The sequence below is a fragment of the Patella vulgata genome, chromosome 6 (genome assembly GCF_932274485.2).
Source record: "Patella vulgata chromosome 6, xgPatVulg1.2, whole genome shotgun sequence".
Classification (NCBI taxonomy): domain Eukaryota; kingdom Metazoa; phylum Mollusca; class Gastropoda; family Patellidae; genus Patella; species Patella vulgata.
The window spans coordinates 74,555,699-74,576,017 of NC_065884.2; the positions used below are offsets into that span (position 1 = coordinate 74,555,699).

The 20,319-nt window shown below is 35.5% G+C and overlaps 2 protein-coding genes across 2 annotated transcripts in view; both read right to left on the reverse strand.

The window, feature by feature from the left end:
* LOC126825198 (uncharacterized) overlaps positions 1–6,455 on the reverse strand; it is a 118,988-nt gene extending 112,533 nt beyond the window's left edge. The window contains exon 1 of the mRNA XM_056101858.1: positions 6,438–6,455. The gene's annotated coding sequence lies outside the window, so the exon portion shown is untranslated. The remainder of the gene's footprint in view (positions 1–6,437) is intronic.
* A 9,722-nt stretch (positions 6,456–16,177) lies between these two features.
* On the reverse strand, positions 16,178–19,914 carry LOC126825200 (uncharacterized). Its single transcript, XM_050554754.2, has 2 exons — positions 19,125–19,914; positions 16,178–18,000 (listed from the first exon to the last, which is right to left on the reverse strand). The coding sequence occupies exons 1-2, from the start codon at positions 19,160–19,162 to the stop codon at positions 17,103–17,105; spliced, it is 936 nt and encodes a 311-aa protein (XP_050410711.1). The 5' UTR covers positions 19,163–19,914; the 3' UTR covers positions 16,178–17,102.
* Between the last annotated feature and the right edge of the window lie 405 nt (positions 19,915–20,319).

Sequence of the window (20,319 nt, forward strand, 5' to 3'; positions counted from 1 at the left end):
TGAAGCTTTATAGGGTAGCAGATATGGTTAGTAAGTATACATTCTGAAAGTTTGATGGACTTACGTTGAGCGGTCTTTGGTATAGAGACTTAGTGTTGTAAGGTACCAAAATATCTATCTGTTTATCTGTCTAATAAGTATCTAATCACGAAAACAGAGCTCACAATTACACCGTTAAAATTTTTAAAAGCTTAATTTACTGTAAATGCCAAAAGAGCTGTTCTTGGTAAATACAATTAACCTCTCTAGACTATTTTTCAACATTTTATTAATTCGGCAATATAATCTCATGATCTAGTAGAAGGATGATGAATTTTGGAACAGCAAATCGTAAAAACTAAATAGTGTAGTAGTCATGTACATCTGTCTATACTTGACAAACGAATCAAGCGATATTTCAAAAAGACAAAAACAAATAGTATATGAGAGTAGGGTCACTATTGTAGAATACTCCGCGCAGTGTTTCGTTTGATGAGACCTAATCCCACTCAACACTGCCGTAATGAAAGCAAATTTCTTTTCCAAATTATGACTGGTCAATAGTCCGATCAACAGCCAATACCTAACTGCGTAACAATATCATTCGAGTTTAAACAGAGCTCCAAATATGTTTACATAACGTTAGGTCATGATTCACGAAATTTATTACGTCCAATTAACCAGTGCATGGCAGAATATTGCAGAAAAACTGATTGCGCGATAAACGAGGCTATCAAAATGGCTACAATGCAAACAATACTGTTTGGAGACGAACAATACTTTCACCCTTTCACTCTCCAAAATTTTAGGGAAGACCCCAGATAAAACGAAAGACGATTTGATTGAACGGGAAGAATAGACACACTCCCCAAAAAACATAAGTATTAGAAGTCAATCCAGCAATGGCCAGAGCGGTATTTCTCGGGCTATTGCTTCAGGAATATGCTATTGTAGTTTCTTTCGGATAACTGGCTACTAAACCGCATTTTATTTGTGCAAAAGACGGGGAAATGAACAGCTGATTTATATGGCGCGCGTAATACATGTACAGAGGCATGTCCACTGCACATACAATTAAATTAATTTAATTAATCCTGATAACAAGATGAGTTTTAAATCTTGATGTAAAACAAGAAAGGATTTAATGATGATTTAATTATCTCTGGAAGATTGTTCCGCAGTTTAGGCGCATTCACTGATCACGATCCGTATCCAAATCATTTTAATTTGCACCTTGAGCAAATGATGACGGTTTGTTCGGCCGGAGGTTACGCGAGGGAACTTGTATTTGCATAAGGTTAGATAAGTATATTTGAGCTAAGCCATTCACACACTGATACGTCAAAGACAGACTTTTGAAGATGATTCTTTCATAAATTGGCAGTCAATGGAGTGATTACAGAAAAGGAATAATATGAGAGTATTTTGGTGATCTGGTAAGAATTCGAGCTGCGGTATTTTGTACAAGTTGATTTTTTTAATATTGGCACTAGATGTTTCTACTAACAGGCTGTTACAGTAGTCAATCCTTGAGAATACCAAAGAACATAAAAGTGTAGCAACTGCTTCCTGGCCAATGTTCCTGGATCGAAGATAACAGTTTCGAAAAATTCCACTAATGTGACTACATGCTCAAATTGGACCCTAAGAGGACACCTAACTTCTTCAGAGTGTCTCATGGTACAAATATTGCATCTCGTACAACCATAACATTTGAACTTGTATTTTTGTAGATGTGTATTTGCACCACATAACATACATTCTGATTTAATTAATTCAATTAAATTCAATTTCAACATATTTCTTGCCATCCTATCTTTAATCTTAGAACTAGTATTCTAGTTCTATGCCTTAATGTCATGTGTACAATTAGGGGATGGAACAGTTTTTGAAAGGGAATAATTTGCGATCAGCTGTGTATCATCTGCATAGTTGTCCAAAAGGACTGATCCTTGTGGAACTCCCGAATGAATCATCTGGACCGGCCCAACACAGGGTTGCAGGAGGTCGGTTGCTTGGGGCATTATCTGGCCTAGTAATCCATGCAATGAATGATTTTATTGGAAAAATGAAGTAAAAAATGTAGTCATTTTCTTCAAGTTCGACAATCAAATTTAATATGAAAAAAATCCGTGCCAGTCATTTTGTCAAAACCAAATATTAGTATTAGTAGTCCTCAACTTCCAATATTAATAGAATTGTCCTCAGTCCCGCAGTGGGTGAGATATAGCATCATGAAATTTATATGTTTTAACATATCGCAAAAGCTACGTCTCAAAATAAATTCCTCATAGCCTCTAATGGTTTCGGAAAAATTTAATACTATAGTCATATATACTGAAGTAGTAGACAAGATCATTCATAAAACAAAATTTTAAAAAAAAAAATCAATAGGCAATTTATGGGAAGCATTTGAATTTAGGGAATTTTTTTTTCAAAAAAATGGCCATAGCTGGTTCTCCGTAACTACAAGGTTGGTGACCCTCATATTTCATGTGGGGTATACGGGGTACCCAATGACCAAATTTGCAAAGTTTGGTCAAAATCGCCAAAAACCGTTTGTGCCGTTTTTTTCTAAATTTTGCATGATTCTCTCTCGAACTCATTTTTAATCGCTAAAAAATAAGACAATTATGTTGTGATTACGAGTTAACGATCTCGTAAGTAAGTTTCGTTTATTGCTACACTTTATTAAACAAGTTATTAAATAATGAAACAAAAGTCGGAGAACACTCAAGAGATACGTTACCATTTTTCGGGGAACGCGGTGTGAAATTATAAACCGATACACGGATAAATTTAGTTTTGATTCTTCGAAGACTGTTGTAAATTATCGGAGTTGGTGGGGTCATGGAATTCTATTTTTGCATCAATAATCCTATTCATGTTTTTTCGCTATGATTATTTGAGCCAACATTTCGACATAGAGTGAGTCAGCTCTCATTTCAATTTCAAATGAAAGAAATGTCTTTATGGCTGTAAATCAAATTGTTTTCTTCTTTAACACAATCGACAGGATATGACTCGATGTCTAGAGAGTATCCGGTTAAATTTTGACTGTCAAATAGTTTGTCCTATTCAAATTCATTTAATTGAAACGAACCTTACCATAATAAAATTGCTAGACCTGCGATGCAGTGGTGACGGGTTTCGCCGATGCCTCATTACCCTTGAAGTGACCGTAGCAAGTGTTATAAAATAGACGCATAATTAGCCAATAAATCCAGCGATATCAGTTTCAATTATACAGCGACGACTTGACACTATGATACCACTTTCGTTATCAACAAAATAAATAAATTGGATTGCAGAAATAACCACTTCGATTTGAACAGAATTAACCTTTTATACAAAGCCTTATTAAAATGTGAAAAAGCTTTAAAATCCTCACAACAATATTGGCTATTTCTCGGTAAGGGAAGATGTAAGAAACACGTCATTGATATCTGTGTTTTTGTCCATTTAAATCAAAATTCTATACGAATATGGAATATCACTTACTTCAAACAAATATTTGTTTTGGAGGCTAAAATTATTGTTTTTGCCAAAATGACATTACTTCCGTTGATAATGAAATGTTAAATTAGTTTTATGAAATCATATATGGCATAAGGTATCACATGGGGAAAATTGTATGAAAATCAAATAATAACAAGAATGACTCGAATTCCATTCAACTAATCAATCGTTTACAGTCCACGTAGACGGAAGCGTCGAGAGAAAATTTTGAAAATTAAACTGTCACTAACACGTGTCCCTGTTATTCCGGTCTGTGAATACAAGCTATCCCGCCTGTGAATACACCAACATCAATGTGGTCCGATACAGCCTGACTTTAAAGGTTGACCTCAATCCCAAACAACCTATCAATTTTCACATAGTTTCCAATTGCTTTGCAACCGAACCCCCACTTTATGCCGATTGATTTCCAACAATCCAATCAGAGTCTTGTAGTAGCATTAGCAAATAATATTCGGTTTCTGATAAATGTGTTACATAATGACAGTTGAATTTATTAAAATATTTTGATGTCTGCCATTGACACCCATGATGACTCTGACACTTATTAGTCATACCATAATATAAACTTATAGCTGGTTCGTGTTATGTAATGTCCTTTGTCTTATAAGCAATCTGTATTGAATCTTAAATCTGATATGATGCAATATAGTCAGATGTGTAATCTTGTGAGATCGTTGTCTAGAAGAGTTTATAAGCTAGGATCGAAACCAGATGAGACTAGGCGAGGTCGTCTAGAAGTTAACAATAAAAATATTGTATGGAGTTATAAACAAATGTCAAACAAAGTATGTTTTAAATGTTTTAAGTCATAGTCAATTCAGTACAACTTCGTGGTATACAATTAAAAGAAGAGAAAAATTAGTGTTTTATTCGATTTCGGGCGTTTATTAAAATTTCAGAATTGAAAAGGGGGGGGGGGTGAATAGTTAACATTGCTTCACACTTCAAGTGGTGTTGTTTCGATTTCTCGCTCGTGCGTAACAAGGTTTGTCCAACCTTGTGGGTTTTATCCGGGTACTCCAGTTTCTCCCTAATACTAAAGACCTGTACTCCCAGCCCAAACTGACTATTGAAATGATATAAGAATCATATGATAGTCATGAAATGACTTAGTTTGTGTTATGCCCAAAATTTGCCATATAAATATATTGGAAAGTGATGTAAATGAATTTTGTGAAAATCTCTAAAAATTAAACTAAAAGGAAGCACCAAATCCAGTTGAAATGCCCCACGTTCAAGAAAAGGCACCCTCTGTGTCCAGTAAGAAAGGGTGCCCTTTGTCTTCAAGACAAGACTCTCTGTGTTTGTGTCCATGCGTGTGACCCATCACTAGTGCACATAGGCCACGTTGTTTTTGTTATCCCTTTCCAACACACTGTGCGCTGAATTCGATGTCTGGATGATGGGTGCATCCACTGCATACTGATATCAATACCCAGATCCCTAGTACACATTGGTGTGCATGTAAAATAACTCTTGACAGTTGAAATTTCATATGTCAGAGCATATTTTCCCTTCTGGCATATTTTATTCATTAGCCCAGTCGGAACAGAACAGTAGGACGTTAAAACCCCATTTCATTTCAGTTAAATGCGTTTCACGTTCATTTTCCCACCACAAAGATTTTTTTTAAAAAACAAAATATATTAAAATTGACTTGTGTGAATATTAAAAAAAAATAAATGATATTATTTTTCATGTCCCTTATCAGCCACCGTTACAAATGACTTGGGTGGAAATTAAAATAGCATCGCTCCCGGTGTCAATTTTAAATTGTTTTGTCATAACACATATTTGTTTTTTATGCATCAAATGGTATCACTTTTATTAAAGTACAATAGTAATTGACTCTTTTATAGGTAGTGAAAAGTGACTCATACACATTTGACTATTTCTCAGCAACTGCTCATATTACAAACTAACTTTGACTTAATGTTACAAGTTTATGGAAGTTACGAGAAATATTTCAAAATAGGAAAAGCCCGAATGCATTGTAAATATCTCATATTTTACATCTTTATTCACCTTTAAATCGAAATGGCGCAAATACAAAACAGGCAATTAAACAAAAATATGAGCCCACATGTTGACATATTCTGTGCCTGTAGTAGGGGCATTGATCTTGATCTATCAGATTTGTAAAAATTAATAATTGCTTCTAAAAATTGTAGTTTTGGGCAAAATTACGCCACTTGCGGTGCCGACAGGAAACTTTATCCTAAATAAAAACAGTTGCGAAAGGGCAATAAATAATTAACCTAAAACCTATAAACTGAATTAGCCAATGGCTGCTAAAGAAAATTATCGAGACAAAAATTGTTCACGTTTTTGCTAAAATCAGATGACCCTGATTAATAACGGATTCTACGAAAATCAAAAATCTAAAGTATAGTGGTTATGTGCCCTATCTCCGTATATTTCAAAATGTATCAAATGTTAATGATACGGCAATATTTACAAAAAAAAAAACCAAAGTTGATTTTGGACTTTTCGTATTGTAGTAGAACGTTCGAAACAGCTTTTATCTGTAAGTCACTTACTTTCTTGGTAAAACTGAAGGCATCTGATCAATCCGACATGAAGTTTATGAGATATGATCAAATTGGAAGAAAAATAATAATAATAATAATCAGAAGAATATAAGTAATAACAAAAACAATAGTGTTTCACACAAGAGAGAGAGAGAGCGAGAGAGAGAGAGAGAGAGAGAGAGAGGGGGGTATTTAAATATAATCAATAATGCCCATCCCGCATGTGTACAGGGATAAGTAATTCATCAAACACCAACATCTATTCTTCACGTATACACCTGCAGTGTAGAAATGTACAGCTCATTCTAGTTCAGGCCTAGATACGGAATAAAAACCACCAACTTGACCCATTTTATCTTTACGAAGTCCTGACCACTTGGGAAATAATCGAATTAAAATACTTACCAGTGTTTGTGTCAGGTATGATGCTGGACTATATACAGCTTACCAGTGTTTCAGGTATGATGCTGGACTCTATACAACCTGTAGCGAGGATTAGAAGTGGTGTCAGCGACTTGCAGCTTCTATTTAAATACTTCCTTGCAAGTCGTCATAATAGAATATCTATGAATAGTCAATATTTATATTCAGAAATATACCCTTATATGGTGTGAAAACTGTATAATATAACACACTATTAGAAAGACATAATAAATACTCAGTCAAATCCTGATGATTATATTCCTTAAAACATTAAATGGACAACAAATGATTCTAATGATTCACTGTTATTAAAAAGTAAATGTAAAGAAGGCACCAAACAAAATTGGTAAAACTGTTGATAATTTATATCCTGTTTGTAAAGAAGAAACTGAGGATATTATTCATTTATTTTACTCATCTGTAGATATATCAATATTAATTAAACTTATTTATGTTTATTAACACTGGTATTGATGGTACTTACATGTATTATCAATACTGATAATGACTGTACTGTATATATATATCATGTATATATTATAAATATAATGGAAAATATCAATATCCAGTTTCATGACCGTGTGAAGTTCGCTCGATTTCCGTTTTTCGATATTGGTGAATATCGAAAAACGAGCTACTCGTTTCTCGGTATTGGCGAATCACGAAAAACAACTAGCTCGTTTTTCGATATTGCCGAATCTCGATAAACGAGCTACTCGTTTTTCAATATTCAAACTTGAATCTCGTAAAAGCAGATTTAATGGATGTATATCTAAGGAATGTCTCCAAAACATATTTGATTAAATAAGTTTTCTAAAACGAATTAAAGATATCATAAATGAGGATGCCACAAATTACGTCTCATGAGTACTAACTGGCACTAGCATCAAATTGTCAGACAAACGTAACATCAAATTTATGTTAATTGTGATATGTTACTGGATTGACTTTACAGGAAGGATATGCTGTTCTGAATCTAAATTATTTACAAACTAAAACAACATAATAACATTCTTTAAACACTATTTTATTAACTTGAATTTCCAATTTATAGAACTGTAAAAAATCATTACATGCTAAACTAAAACATTGCTGAAATGGCGCTTCAAATAAATGATAAAAACAAACGAATAACTTTCAAAATAAAAGCAAAAGTCAACATGAGCACATTTGGTAGGGGAGTTGTCTTTATACTATGGCTATCACTATAGAATTATAGACATGGTAAGGTTTGGGGGCGTTTGGAAAACTTGGACCATGAACATTTTGTGAAACATTTTCCATTTATTTTTCTGGAACATTAATAGTTTACCATATCATCTTGAAAGATATGGGGAAAGTATATTCTGCCAAATTTTATTTTCACCACAAGACTTCCACAAGATATTGCAAATAGAAAAAAATTCAATTTTTTCAAAAATTTCTTCTCAAACCTTCTTATCCCCCGGTGTGGTATCACATTTCACAAGATTTTCGCCTGTGGTGTTTTTTACTACAAGATATTGGACATATGTTATTTATTTGTTTATTTCATCTTGATGTGGATGATATTACGATAACGTATAAAGAGGTTTGTAGAATTTGGGGAATCACCAGCTAGAATGAAAATAAATGAAGTGAAGTGGAATTTAACGTAGCTTTTCTACAACTGGGATAATGAAGACGGACTTACGCCGTGTAGTGTGTCATGGAGGAGTTTTTGCTCGGACACCAGTGCTGCTTAATACTCTTTGTGGAATTCAAACTGCCAAGTAGTTTTTGAAGTAGATTAGAAAAGCACAATGTTTAAGACAGTGTTTTCCAACCTGGGGTCCGTTAAGTCAATAGCCGTGAAATAAGATAGTACGAAATGTTTGGCATTCGGACAATGAATTTCAGTCGGCTGATTTCCAGTCACATTTGTTCTGGTCTTCAGTTCAAAGCGGTATGCCCCTGCTCTTCTTCTGGAAATGTCTTTTCAATACAGCCGTCTGTGGAAGTAACATTTCAAATAATCATTGTTCGTGACTTCTGTATAAACTCGCAATATCGCTATTCATATATTATCGTTGCTCAATAAATATGCTATTTGTGTACAACAGAGTCATAAGATACATTAAGATTAAAATCCTGTATTTTAAAAACCGCGACAAGGAGGCCTATATTTGCAGTTACCAAGCATCAATAAGCTAGAATAAATGTCATCATTTGCTTGATAAAGATGAGAGTATCATCGTCGACCAAAAACAGGGAGATAAAGGAGTCTAAGAAGAAATTTTTGAGAAAACATAATTGATTTTTATGTCCAATATCTTGTGGTCTCTTTGTGGTGACAAATTCCAGACAAAAACTCCCAAACCTTGTCATAAACGTTTGAAGTGTATCTATAATTCAGACACCATTTTCGTCTTCATACAAACAAACGTCTTTCATTTTCTTAGGCCATTAAAAACAATTATTGGTTTTCTTTTCAACTTGATGCGTACAGCCGGGAAATCGAAACCACACCAGTAGGCACAATGACAGACCCTCATGATACAGCGCGCACACGCTAACTATTCGGTCATTACCCCCACGCTTCTGTGCAATCGAAACACTAATTCGTTCCATAGAGACAATTAATGCGTTCAATGGAGATAATCAATTCGGTCAAACGAGATAGAAATTCGTTTAAACGAGATAGAAATTCGTCTAAACGAGATAGAAATTGGTTTAAACGAGATAGAAATTGGTTTAAACGAGATACTAATCCGTTCAAACGAAATAATTAATTCGTTCAAACAAAATAATTAATTCGTTCAAACAAAATAATTATTCGTTCAAACAAAATAATTAATTCGTTCAAACGAAAAATTTATTCGTTCAAACGAAAAATTTATTCGTTCAAACGAATTAATTTATTCGTTCAAACGATATACTAATTCGTCCAAACGGATTACAAAAGAAATTGTTTGGCACTAATGGGCCCTCGTAATATGTTGTGTAGTTTGTGTCACGATCATGAATCGTGTCCTCTAGTTTCGGTTCTTTTGTAACGATGTACAAAGGGCTATTCATTGTATTCAATTATTTATTTAACGGGTAACAAGTGAATAAATGAATACAATGAGCTTTAATGCCTTGCTGACATTTTTTTTTTTGTATTTAGCGTATGTACGTCTTCATTAGCACAGTTGGAGCAGTAGGTCGTTAATCCCAATTTCGTTTCATTCCATTCAGTTTATCATAGCTAATTTTTGGGTGTTGCTAAAATGTGGAACGGAACGGGGAACGGAACTGAACTGAACTGAACTTACCAATTTTATACATTGTTTATATAATTTGTCATCATAACTTTGCATCGTAGCACATTTTAAAAGTATACCAAAAACGTACAGCAGTTATTATACATAACATGTCAGTAACTCTAACATTACAGGTATATCAGTCGTCGAGTTATTCATAGATTGTTCGTTTCAGTGATATTATACACAATAGGAATACTTACAACCATGCCTTACACCATGGTTGTAAACTAACTTGACGACAGTGGTAAACAATTTTGATAAACATATCAAATACCATATTCAGCAAATAACTTGTTGGGCCCGTATATGTCGCGTGATAGAAATAAAATGCTAATTGCAGACAGTTTTTGTTGTTTCGTTTATCTGTACACTTTTATTAAAGATATTATATCATGTTGAATAAAAGTCCTGGAACAGCTTGCAGACATTGCAAATCAAATCGTCTTTTTTTAAGGACAAAGGGACAACACCGATTTTAACAGAGTCTCAGATATAAAAGTCCATGTACGTATGAAATATAAACACAAACATATAAAGGAATGGTGTCATTAGCTTGTCTGAAATATAAACGCTAACATATAGAGGAATGGTGTAATTAACTTGTCTGAAATATAAACGCCAACATATAGAGGACTGGTGTAATTAACTTGTCTGAAAATTTCACCTCAAAATATTGAGTCGTTTGGACGTGAACGTCAAAACCGCTTACCCGGACACATAACCCTTTAAGATTTCGGGTCAATTTTTCCGTTGGGGGACCTGATAATATTTTGTTCCTTTAGAGGTCTATACAATGCTGTACTTGATAACGAATGGTAAATTCCATCTACACGTTATTTGTATAAAATAAACGTTTGATCTAAAAACTGTATAATACAGCTTGGGACACCGGTCTCCATATCCTGATGTTAAAGCATTGCTGGTTTAAGTTGTTTGAAAATGTGGCACGTATATTGAGTTAGTTGCCCAGCACTAGGGCAGAGGTTTGTAAGGGCTTTTCACACAAATTTAAGCAATTGTATTCTCCAAAATATAATCTAGATTGTCCCTTTAAGTATTATTGAACACAATCGACATGATATGACTTGATATCTAGAGAGTATCTGGTTAAACTTTGACTACCACATATTTTATTCTATTCAGATTCATTTAATTAAAACGAAATTTACAAATACCATCATCGTTTGATGTTAATCTGTACAATGAGATAAATGATTCGTCGTATTCATAAGCCCATATGTGGTCTTACTGACTAATTTCTGTCATTGATTCGAGTGGTGTGGTTTCCATTCCCATCCAAATTATTGAAATAAAATTGAACCATATGATAGACCCGAAATGACCTAGTTTGTGTCGATTGGACGTTAAACCCTATTCTCTATCTCTTTCCATCGAATAGGTGCTGAACACGGCCATTTCGCAAAGGACGAAAATACCAGAAAATGATTGATTGTTACATATTATGCGCTTTTAACAGATACATAACAAACGCGAATATTTGCGAAGGCGAAGATACGAAGTCAAACTGCTCTCGCGTTGGCCTGTTCGGTAGTGAAGGTCTTCAGCTACATTAGAACTATTCAGGTTGTGTCACGTTTTGATGATGGGCGTCCTTTATTCGGCGACACCAGTTTAATTCTTATTTAAATTTCCACGTGAATTTAGTCCCATTAGCATTTTCAAAGGATATGTCAGCTTTCGGAGAAAGCACATATGTAGTCCAATTTAACTGAATTTCTCCGGAAATATATAACCCTATAACGATTTATCAAAAATTTTTGTTTTTAATTTCAGAATACCCCCTCTAGAAAAGATTAGTTTCGTCCTTTTCTATTTTTCAAACCCACAGAAGTTAATCGTTTCTAGAGGGGGTATTCTGAAAATAAAAAAAACAACAAAATATTTTGATAACTCTAAATAGGGTTATATATTCTGTGGCGTTAACTGGTGCCGGCAGAATGGTGCCTTTTACTCTTTGTATTTATACCCATTTACACTAAATAAGAACTATTTTTCATCTAGACATACTTCAAACACCTTTATTTATTTTTCTAATACTTTAAAAAAAAAAATGTTTTACGGGTTAATATCGCGAGCTCATTAAGCCGCACCGATGTCATTCCTTTCAGTGAATATTCACTGCTGATCAGTGAGGGCCCAACTCTGGGCCGAACATAGTTTGGCAACCTATTCGCCTACGTGCAGATTCGCCCATCAAGCTAGCAACATTTCGGTTGTCAACCTACATGTATTCAGAATAAACACCGGAATCGCCCAAACTCTTCTATATTTATCAACCAAGACAACCCAACGTTACATTGTATAAAATGAAAGTAGAATATATGATACCGTACACTATTGCCATATTAAGCTCTTCTTTTAGCTCCAAAAACAAGTTTAATTTCGGATTGTCATAGCATCTAACTAAATATATTCTTAAAGTTAATTAGACATGCATTATGCAAGAGCTTAATCTGCCTAATGCAGGTCTTTCTTTGGGCCTGATATGTTATATAAACTATCAATTAGACATTTATTAGCATGACAAGACTATAATCAACTCTCGATGCCATCTTGTGTGTCCGATTTTTATTGGATTTGAATCCGATCTGCTGTTCAACGTCCGTTGATGATTAAACGCAAAAATGGATAATCGAGACTTTGTTAATTATCGTGACAGCGGTAACAATACCAATCGGAGCTACAGTGATTTTAAAATAAGGGTTTCTCGGCTTAGAGTGAAACAATTTGACTGCAAGTATCAGCATATTCCATTTACATCATTTAGTTATTAACTAATATAGTGAGAACATCATTTAGTTATAGTGAGAACTGCCACAATCATATTTAAGGGATGCGCTCTCATTCTTAACAATTTTTAAAATAGTCTTTACACAACGACTGTTAATATTCCGAGTCAAAATTAGGATCATGGAACAATATTCTGAGGATCCATATACTGAAAGTTAATTAAATACGCTTGCCACATATTATTGGTAAATGTTGGTCCAAACGTATTAAAGAGGCGCTCTCTCGAGCCCAAACATGGCCATTTTTCAATATTGCGAGTCAAAATTCGGATCATACAAAATTATGATATTAAAACACATCTTTTAATCGAATGGAAGCATGGGAAGGTCATAGGTCAGGAGTGGTGGGCCATCAGGTCCCTGGAACCAGAATAAAACCAAATTTATAATCACAAGCACAACAATTACACAAACATTAAAAAGCAATTTCTCTCGCTGAAATTCTATTTTGACGGGGAACCATTCAACCTAAAAGACCATCTAGTAGTTCTTCCATTACCTCGTCATGTCTTAGCTGTAGCTCTGTAGTTTGGTCTTGCAACAGCTGAGCTACCGCATTGATACGTTCTGCTATCTCATGAGGAGATGACTTATGGATATCTATTGAAGTGGATATCAGGGTGTGATTAGGTTGAGGTAAATTTTGGCCCGCTAGCGGCACTACGACCTACTCTTATATCGAATTCCAACTGTCAATGGATCTTTTACGTGCACACCGATGTGTAAACAGGATCTCGGTTTTTCGTCCCATCCGAAGGATGCCGATAATCCAAATATAATTTAAAAATAGTTCAATGTTTTTCTTGTATTTTAAAATACTTATTCCCTTGTTTTAAATCGAATATATTCATGTATTTTAATGCCTATTTTATATTATGCTTCCTTGTTGCTACACTTTTCTAAGTTGCATATATTAATTGTTTTAGGTAAGGCACATGTTGTAAAATCCATATTAGTATAAATGAAATAGGTTTTATGGCACGTCAGTCCAAGTCAGGCTATATTGAGTCAAACAGATGGTGAAAAGTGAGATATATTATAAATTTATCTATATTAGTACATGTATTTGTGACTGTCGTTTGTCTGTCTGTTTGTCTGTCTGGTCAGTGTTGGCAGCCACACTAGCGCCGTTCCGAGACTGAAATTTAGTGTAAAGAGGTATCTTGGACCGGGGAGTTACATAGGCTATGTGGCATCGGCCTACCGCTATACTACTTTCAAACTGTGCAGAGTCGGGTCATCCGCCAGTATGTAGATACAAACATGATCTCTGTGTTAAAATTATATTTGAAATGTGTTTAACCGGTTCTATTACATGTGGGATAATGGCTGGGACCACTTAATTATGATCAAAAGAAAACAAAATGTTTAAAGATTTAGGCCTACCAATTTCTTTTCTTTTTTTTCTTTTTTTGAAAAATTTCAGTTTAATTGTTCTAGAACTATATTATAGTAAATGATTGTCAGACAAAAACAGTCTGAAAGCGAATTATCTGACAATCTGATTAAAACACAGATACTATTTCGTTTCGTTTTGTAGTTCAAAATTTCGTTTTACTTATCTTTACTACATTAGGATCTGTAAGAGTTGTTATCATTGACGTGTTCTGAATGGTGTGAGGTATTAGCCAATGAAACGGTTTGTTACGGCGGGCTTTAGGCGTGTTTTGCACGGAACTGTGGGTAATCTACTAGTAACATCAATGCTGATTGCTTAATCAAATGTCTGACGTCGTAGGGTCAAAAGCCGCTTGTATGCCCTCTGACGTAACCTATCGCTACAACCGGTCAGATCTTCATGTAGTGTAGGCCATCGAAAGTATAAAATAAACGAAATGAAATATAGATCTGTGTTTTAATCAGAATAATTGTCTCAAAGAACAACAATGGACATTTTATATTATGAGACTTTCTTTAGAGGTATTTTTCTGTTACTTTTAGTAAACAGCGGATGCCAGGCGAAATAATATTATGCTCACGTTTTGCAAGAGATGGATAGAGAACAAACTAAAGAAAAACAGGATTTTCGTACAGTCAGGAGGCATAATCCAGAACGTTATGGTCTGAAATGCGCGAATATCGACAGGGACTGTGATCTTTGGAATATAAAGATATATTTTAAGTTTCATCGAAAATGGACAACAATTGAGCCCACCAGGGAAGTCACAACCTTCGTATTACACATACATTTATACAATTGCATACACGGAGCGGCCATTTTGTTCGTAAGTGTCGTTTCGATTTTCACGAAATTCGAACTCGGCCATCATTATGGTGTAACAGTGACATGTTTAAACGGTTTTTAAAATTGGAAAAAACTTTTTTGCGTCCAGAGGACCCACTAGCTAAAAATGTAATTCTTTCAGGGGCAATAACCCAGGAAGTTATGGTCCAATATGTGCGAATATCCAAAGGAACTGGGATCTTTGGATGTAAACATATATTTAAGTTTCATCTAAATCAGATAAAAATTGTAACCTCTAGAGGACCACAAACTTCGACATACTTTTACACGACATTTGCGTACATTGAGCGGCCATTTCGTCCGGCAGTTTCGGTCCCATTTGCACCGAAATTCGAAAACAATCTTCATTACGGTGTGACGGTGATATATTATCATTCAAAGGGATTTTGAAATCGGATAAAAATTGTGACCTTTTGAAGGACCACACGCTAAAAACGCGATTTTTCGTTCAATCAGGGGTCATAATCCAGGAAGCTACGATCCAATATGCGCGAATATCGACAGGAACGGAGATTGTTGGGTTATAAACATATTCTCCAAGTGTCATCAAAATCGAATAATAATTGTGAACTCTGAGTGTCCACAAGCTAAATTCTTATTTCCTGTACAATCAGGGGCCATAATCCATGAAGTTACGGTTCGATACATGCCAATATCGAAAGGAGTCGATATCTTAGGGAGATAAACCTATATTTTAAGTTTTGTCCCAATCGGGTAAAAATTGTGACCTGGAGAGTGTCAAAAAACAAATTGTGGACGGACGGACGGACGGACGAATGGACAGGGGCGACGACAATATTCACCCACATGGAAATATGGGCGTATAAAAAAATTAAACGGCTTGTAACATAGGCTATAGCCAATATTGATATTTTCTGAAAGCTTATAACTTGGGAAGCCATTTTGAAAAAAATCCCATTACCTACTGAAGCACCTGTGGGTTTGCTTTTGTTTATGTCACTGATGTCGGTGAATTGAGAAACCAAACAACCCGTGTCCTGAAATCCCTATCACACTTAATCTGGTTAAAACACAGATCCTATTTCGTTTCGTTTTATTATAGTTCAAAATAGGGTTAGGGTTAGGGTTAGGATTATAAGCGTTACGGGAGAGGTCATATAGGCCATGCCTGTTCCTCAATCTCCTTCAATTTCTGAATAAAATATTGTTAAAAAAAGTAATAATAATAATAATAATAATAATTATATATGGCGGCGATGTTGGATTCAACTTGGGTCCAATTTACCGCCAATCAGTATCAAAACATTTTCATTAATAGTTTCATACTAGACTCAGAACGATGTTGTGAGGGGAGGGGGCGTGTCCATCACATGGGCTCAGAACGATGTTGTGGGGTGGGGGGGCATCAAATAGGCTCAAAATCAATTGTCACCCATCATACACGTAGTCATGGTTTATTCTTTTATCATGAAAATATGCCGTAAATCGAAACAAAATACTATTTCAATAAAAATTAAATCTACACAAATCAAATATGCCATTTTTGTACTGGAAATATTAACGAATTACACATCAAGGTAAACTATTAAAACTAAAGAGAAACATTTAAAATTCATCTTAAGGGGTCTTATTAGGTGTTGAGTTAAGCATTCCCCTTTCAGCTGTGACAAAGTGATCTTTATATTTTTCAACAAATTGAACGATCATTTAGGTGCATGAACTCAGATTTGATAATATATGATATTGACGTTTCACCTCTGTATTAAAAAACTAATTAATTCAATATGTCCTTTACAAGCTACACATGATATGTGTATAACACTAGGCAGAACTTCAAAGAGAATGTAGTAGTTGTCAGTGTATCATACTATGACCTGACAATGACATCCAAAAAAATATGCAGTGTAATTACAGATATCATAATTTGATAAATAAACAATACCATATATGATGATCACTCTTGTCCATCTTCCCTAATTGTTGAACACTATATAAGCAGGTGTTTATTGACAGTAAGTCTGACATGGAATTGAGCTTCTACCGAATTATGTCTATTTCATGTTCTTAATAAAGGTCTTATCAATTATGCTGATCTTCTGCTATCTGTAGTGTTACATAGCATAATATACCTGACGCAAACGAATGACGTCGCACGAGTTTCAAAGTTGTTATGTAGAAATTGTAATTGGGATGTGTTACGTTCTCCACATGACGTGACTTATAAGCAGCTATACCCTTTCATAAAACAAAGTTCTGTGTATGATATAGTTAGAATCGTTTATTGTTAAAACTACTGATAGTGTGAAAATGATGATATCTGGTTTTAAGTGGGCTACATCAATAGGCTGATAATAAAACACACTTTCTAATCAAATGGAAGCATTGGAAGGTCATAGGCCAGGAGTGGCGGGCCATCAGGCCCCTGGAACCAGAATAAAACCAAATTTATAATCGCTAGCACAACAATTACACAAACATAAAAAGCAATTTCTCTTGCTGAAATTGTATTTTCACGGGGAACCATTCGACCTAAAAGAGCATCTTGTAGTTCTTCCATTTCCTCGTCATGTCTTAGCTGTAGCTCTCTAAGTTGGTCTTGCAACTGCTGGGCTACCTCGGTGATACTTGCTGCTACCTGATGAGGGGTGGAATTATGGATATCTCTTGCGTTGGATATCAGGGTACCAATATCTATGGGGAGTGTGATTAGGTTGAACACAGCTCCAACTATGGGCACAGCGTCAATAGCAGCGCCAACACCTCTAATTGTGGCTCCAGATGCATCCAAGAGCACGTCCACCAATCTCACTAATTGAATTCCTGCCGTTACTACGCTACCAATAGGAGCGGCGCCTCTTATGGAATGAATAAATAATATAAGTCCCTCCATTGCATTTTGATAATCCAATACAGCTTGATTATCTGCCTCGAGCACTTGGTTGCATTGCTCTCTCCTGTTTTTACTAACTACAATATCGCCTATGGCAGCTCCAGCACTTGTGGTACCAGATAGAACTCCCAAGACAGCCCCCGCCGCAGTTAAACCAACCCCAACTCCAAATATGGGTATCGTTGCCAATCCAGCAATCGTTAAACCTGCCGAAACTACTCCACCAACGGAACCGAAAATTTTACTGATCCTGACCTTGCGTTTGCTTGAGTTTAACTCATCAGCCAGTTCCAATAATGTGGCTACTGTAGCTTGTCGACGATTAACAAACCTAGCAAAACCGGCTTCATGTTGTCGCATCCGTTCAAGCAACCTGTAAAATAAAAATTAAGTCATTGATTGACGAGAGAGAGAGAGAGAGAGAGGGGGGAGAGAGAGAGAGGGGGAGAGAGAGAGAGAGAGAGGGGTAAATGTCTATTTATAGCAATCATCTCTTTCTCAAGTTTCCTTCCCCTATTGACTTGTTGGTCTAGGACAGTGATTCTCAACCAGTGTCCCGCGTGATCTTCCTAAGTATGCGGCGAAATTTTGAACGGCACACTACGAAACTGCAAAAAAAACCACGTGATCCTGATTGAGAATTCACTAGTATCTACTGATAAGTTCTAGCTGTGTTTTGCCTTATTTAGTTTGAGTCATTCTATGTCTCTATGACTAGTTTCTGTCAGCGGTTGTATGTCGTCTGACTTGCCATGTTTTTATTTTGCAAAATTCAGATATTTTTCATATATATTTAGCCAGGCGTGCCGTTATTTTTTCGTGTGTTCCAAGGTGTGCCGTTGGCAAAACAAGGTTGAGAACCAGTACTTGTGTGGTGATTCTACTTCAAACAGATCATGTGAAAAATACTATTAATATTGCGTGCAAGGGGGTTGACGTGCACCTAAAGGGGCCCTTGGAAGTTGGAATTCGAGTAGGGTTTATGACCGTCTTTATTATCCCAGTTGGTGCAGCAAAGTAGGACTTTAAACACATTTTATTTAAACAGAGATGAAAAGCATCTACGAATACACTGTATAGCTGATATAGCGATACGTATTCGGTACAAATACTTCTTGAGTTATGGCCCTTGTTACACTTTATAGAACCTTAGGAACCCTCTAACAAATACAGTTATTATCCGATCTGTATTAAATCAACATGCATTATTTGGATAAGTAAAACGAATAATGAATTTCGGCAATTTCCGTTAATAACTTCCAGAGTTAAAGGATTAAGTTTATTGAATTTCAACAAATTCTGATAACACTTCTAGAGCTACGGCCCTTGTTTCACTTTGTAGAACCCTGTGAGTGCTCTAGCGACAAAAGTTATCATCCATACTATATATGGAATTAATATTAGTGTCTTGTAAATGTCCCTTTTACCAAAAGCTTTAATACTGTCTTGTTTTGTAATATCCTAAATGACGTAGTAAATGACGTCACGTGTACTTACTGTCGTCTTTGATGTCGATTAAGTGGAGCGTCAGCCATCGAGGCGCGTCAATATAATTCTTCAGAAAGTGAACAGTCTACGGGATTAGTTGATTCAAATTTCCAATATCCATTAAATTATCCCATACACGTCCATTATTTCATGGTTGTAGATCCTTATATGACGTATATCTACGTATGTTGATACACCCGCTTTCTACAAATCGAATATTCCCTGGAAATTGCATATATGGTGAGAACTGTCAGTCCAATATCCGGTTCTACGAGTAACCGAACTAGAAATTATTTCACAAATATTCTACTCAATATTTCGTTTCAGTTCTAACAATTCTGACAAAAAATCCAGTCTAAATTATGTTTCCATAAAACCTTCAGTCACGAGCTAATAGGTTTTTCCACATGTGTTATAAATAGTGCTAGGCCGGTATTTCCGTTACAGCTAAAATCATCCGGCAAACTTCGACACTCTCCAGTATAATAGTCTCGAGATCGTAGAATATTTTTCTGGGTAATAGAGACTACAGTACCGTATGGCTAGATCCAGTGCGTTAGTTAGATCTATTCGATAAGGTCAACTTGAAGTTTGGTCAAAGGTCACGAGGTGCAAACAAGTCTAGCGTAAATCCGTACCCTTACCCTAACCCTGGGACTAGCCCTTATGCTTACCCTAACCTACAAGTACAACCTCGCCGACAATCACGTGCTCTAACCTTATTATACATCTCAGCGACCTTGAGGAAAATTGAGCTGGCTTTAATAAATTCATTTACCCCACCATACATGTACCAGAGGCTGCCGGGGTTTGCCGAATGAGCTAAATTTACAAACTGATCAGCAATAAATATTCGCTTGGCCACTTCAATCAGTGAAAGTGACGATATCGGGATGATTTTATTCGTTCACACAATTAACTTTTCTTCTTCTGAATATTAAATTTTAAAACAAACTTTTGAATTATTCAGAATTTTTTTTAATGTGTTACCAATATCTGGATAAAAAAAAGACTTCTTTTCCGATTTAGTCTAAATGGGTACCGTACATAAAATGGGTACATACGATAAGGCGTGCGTCAAGAAAGTCAAATCCATATTTGTCTTGGCAAAGGCATCCAGGCAGTTAGTGCATTATTGTAGCAATTGCAACATAGGGACAATTTTATCATTTTTATTGAAACTATGCCGAAGTCCACGTCTACT

Coding starts and splice junctions, on each gene's coding strand:
- LOC126825200 (XM_050554754.2), bottom strand. CDS start 19,162: ATGGCTGACGCTCCACTTAATCGACATCAAAGACGACA. Junction 18,001..19,124: donor AATCGACATCAAAGACGACA/GTAAGTACACGT, acceptor TTTATTTTACAG/GTTGCTTGAACGGATGCGAC.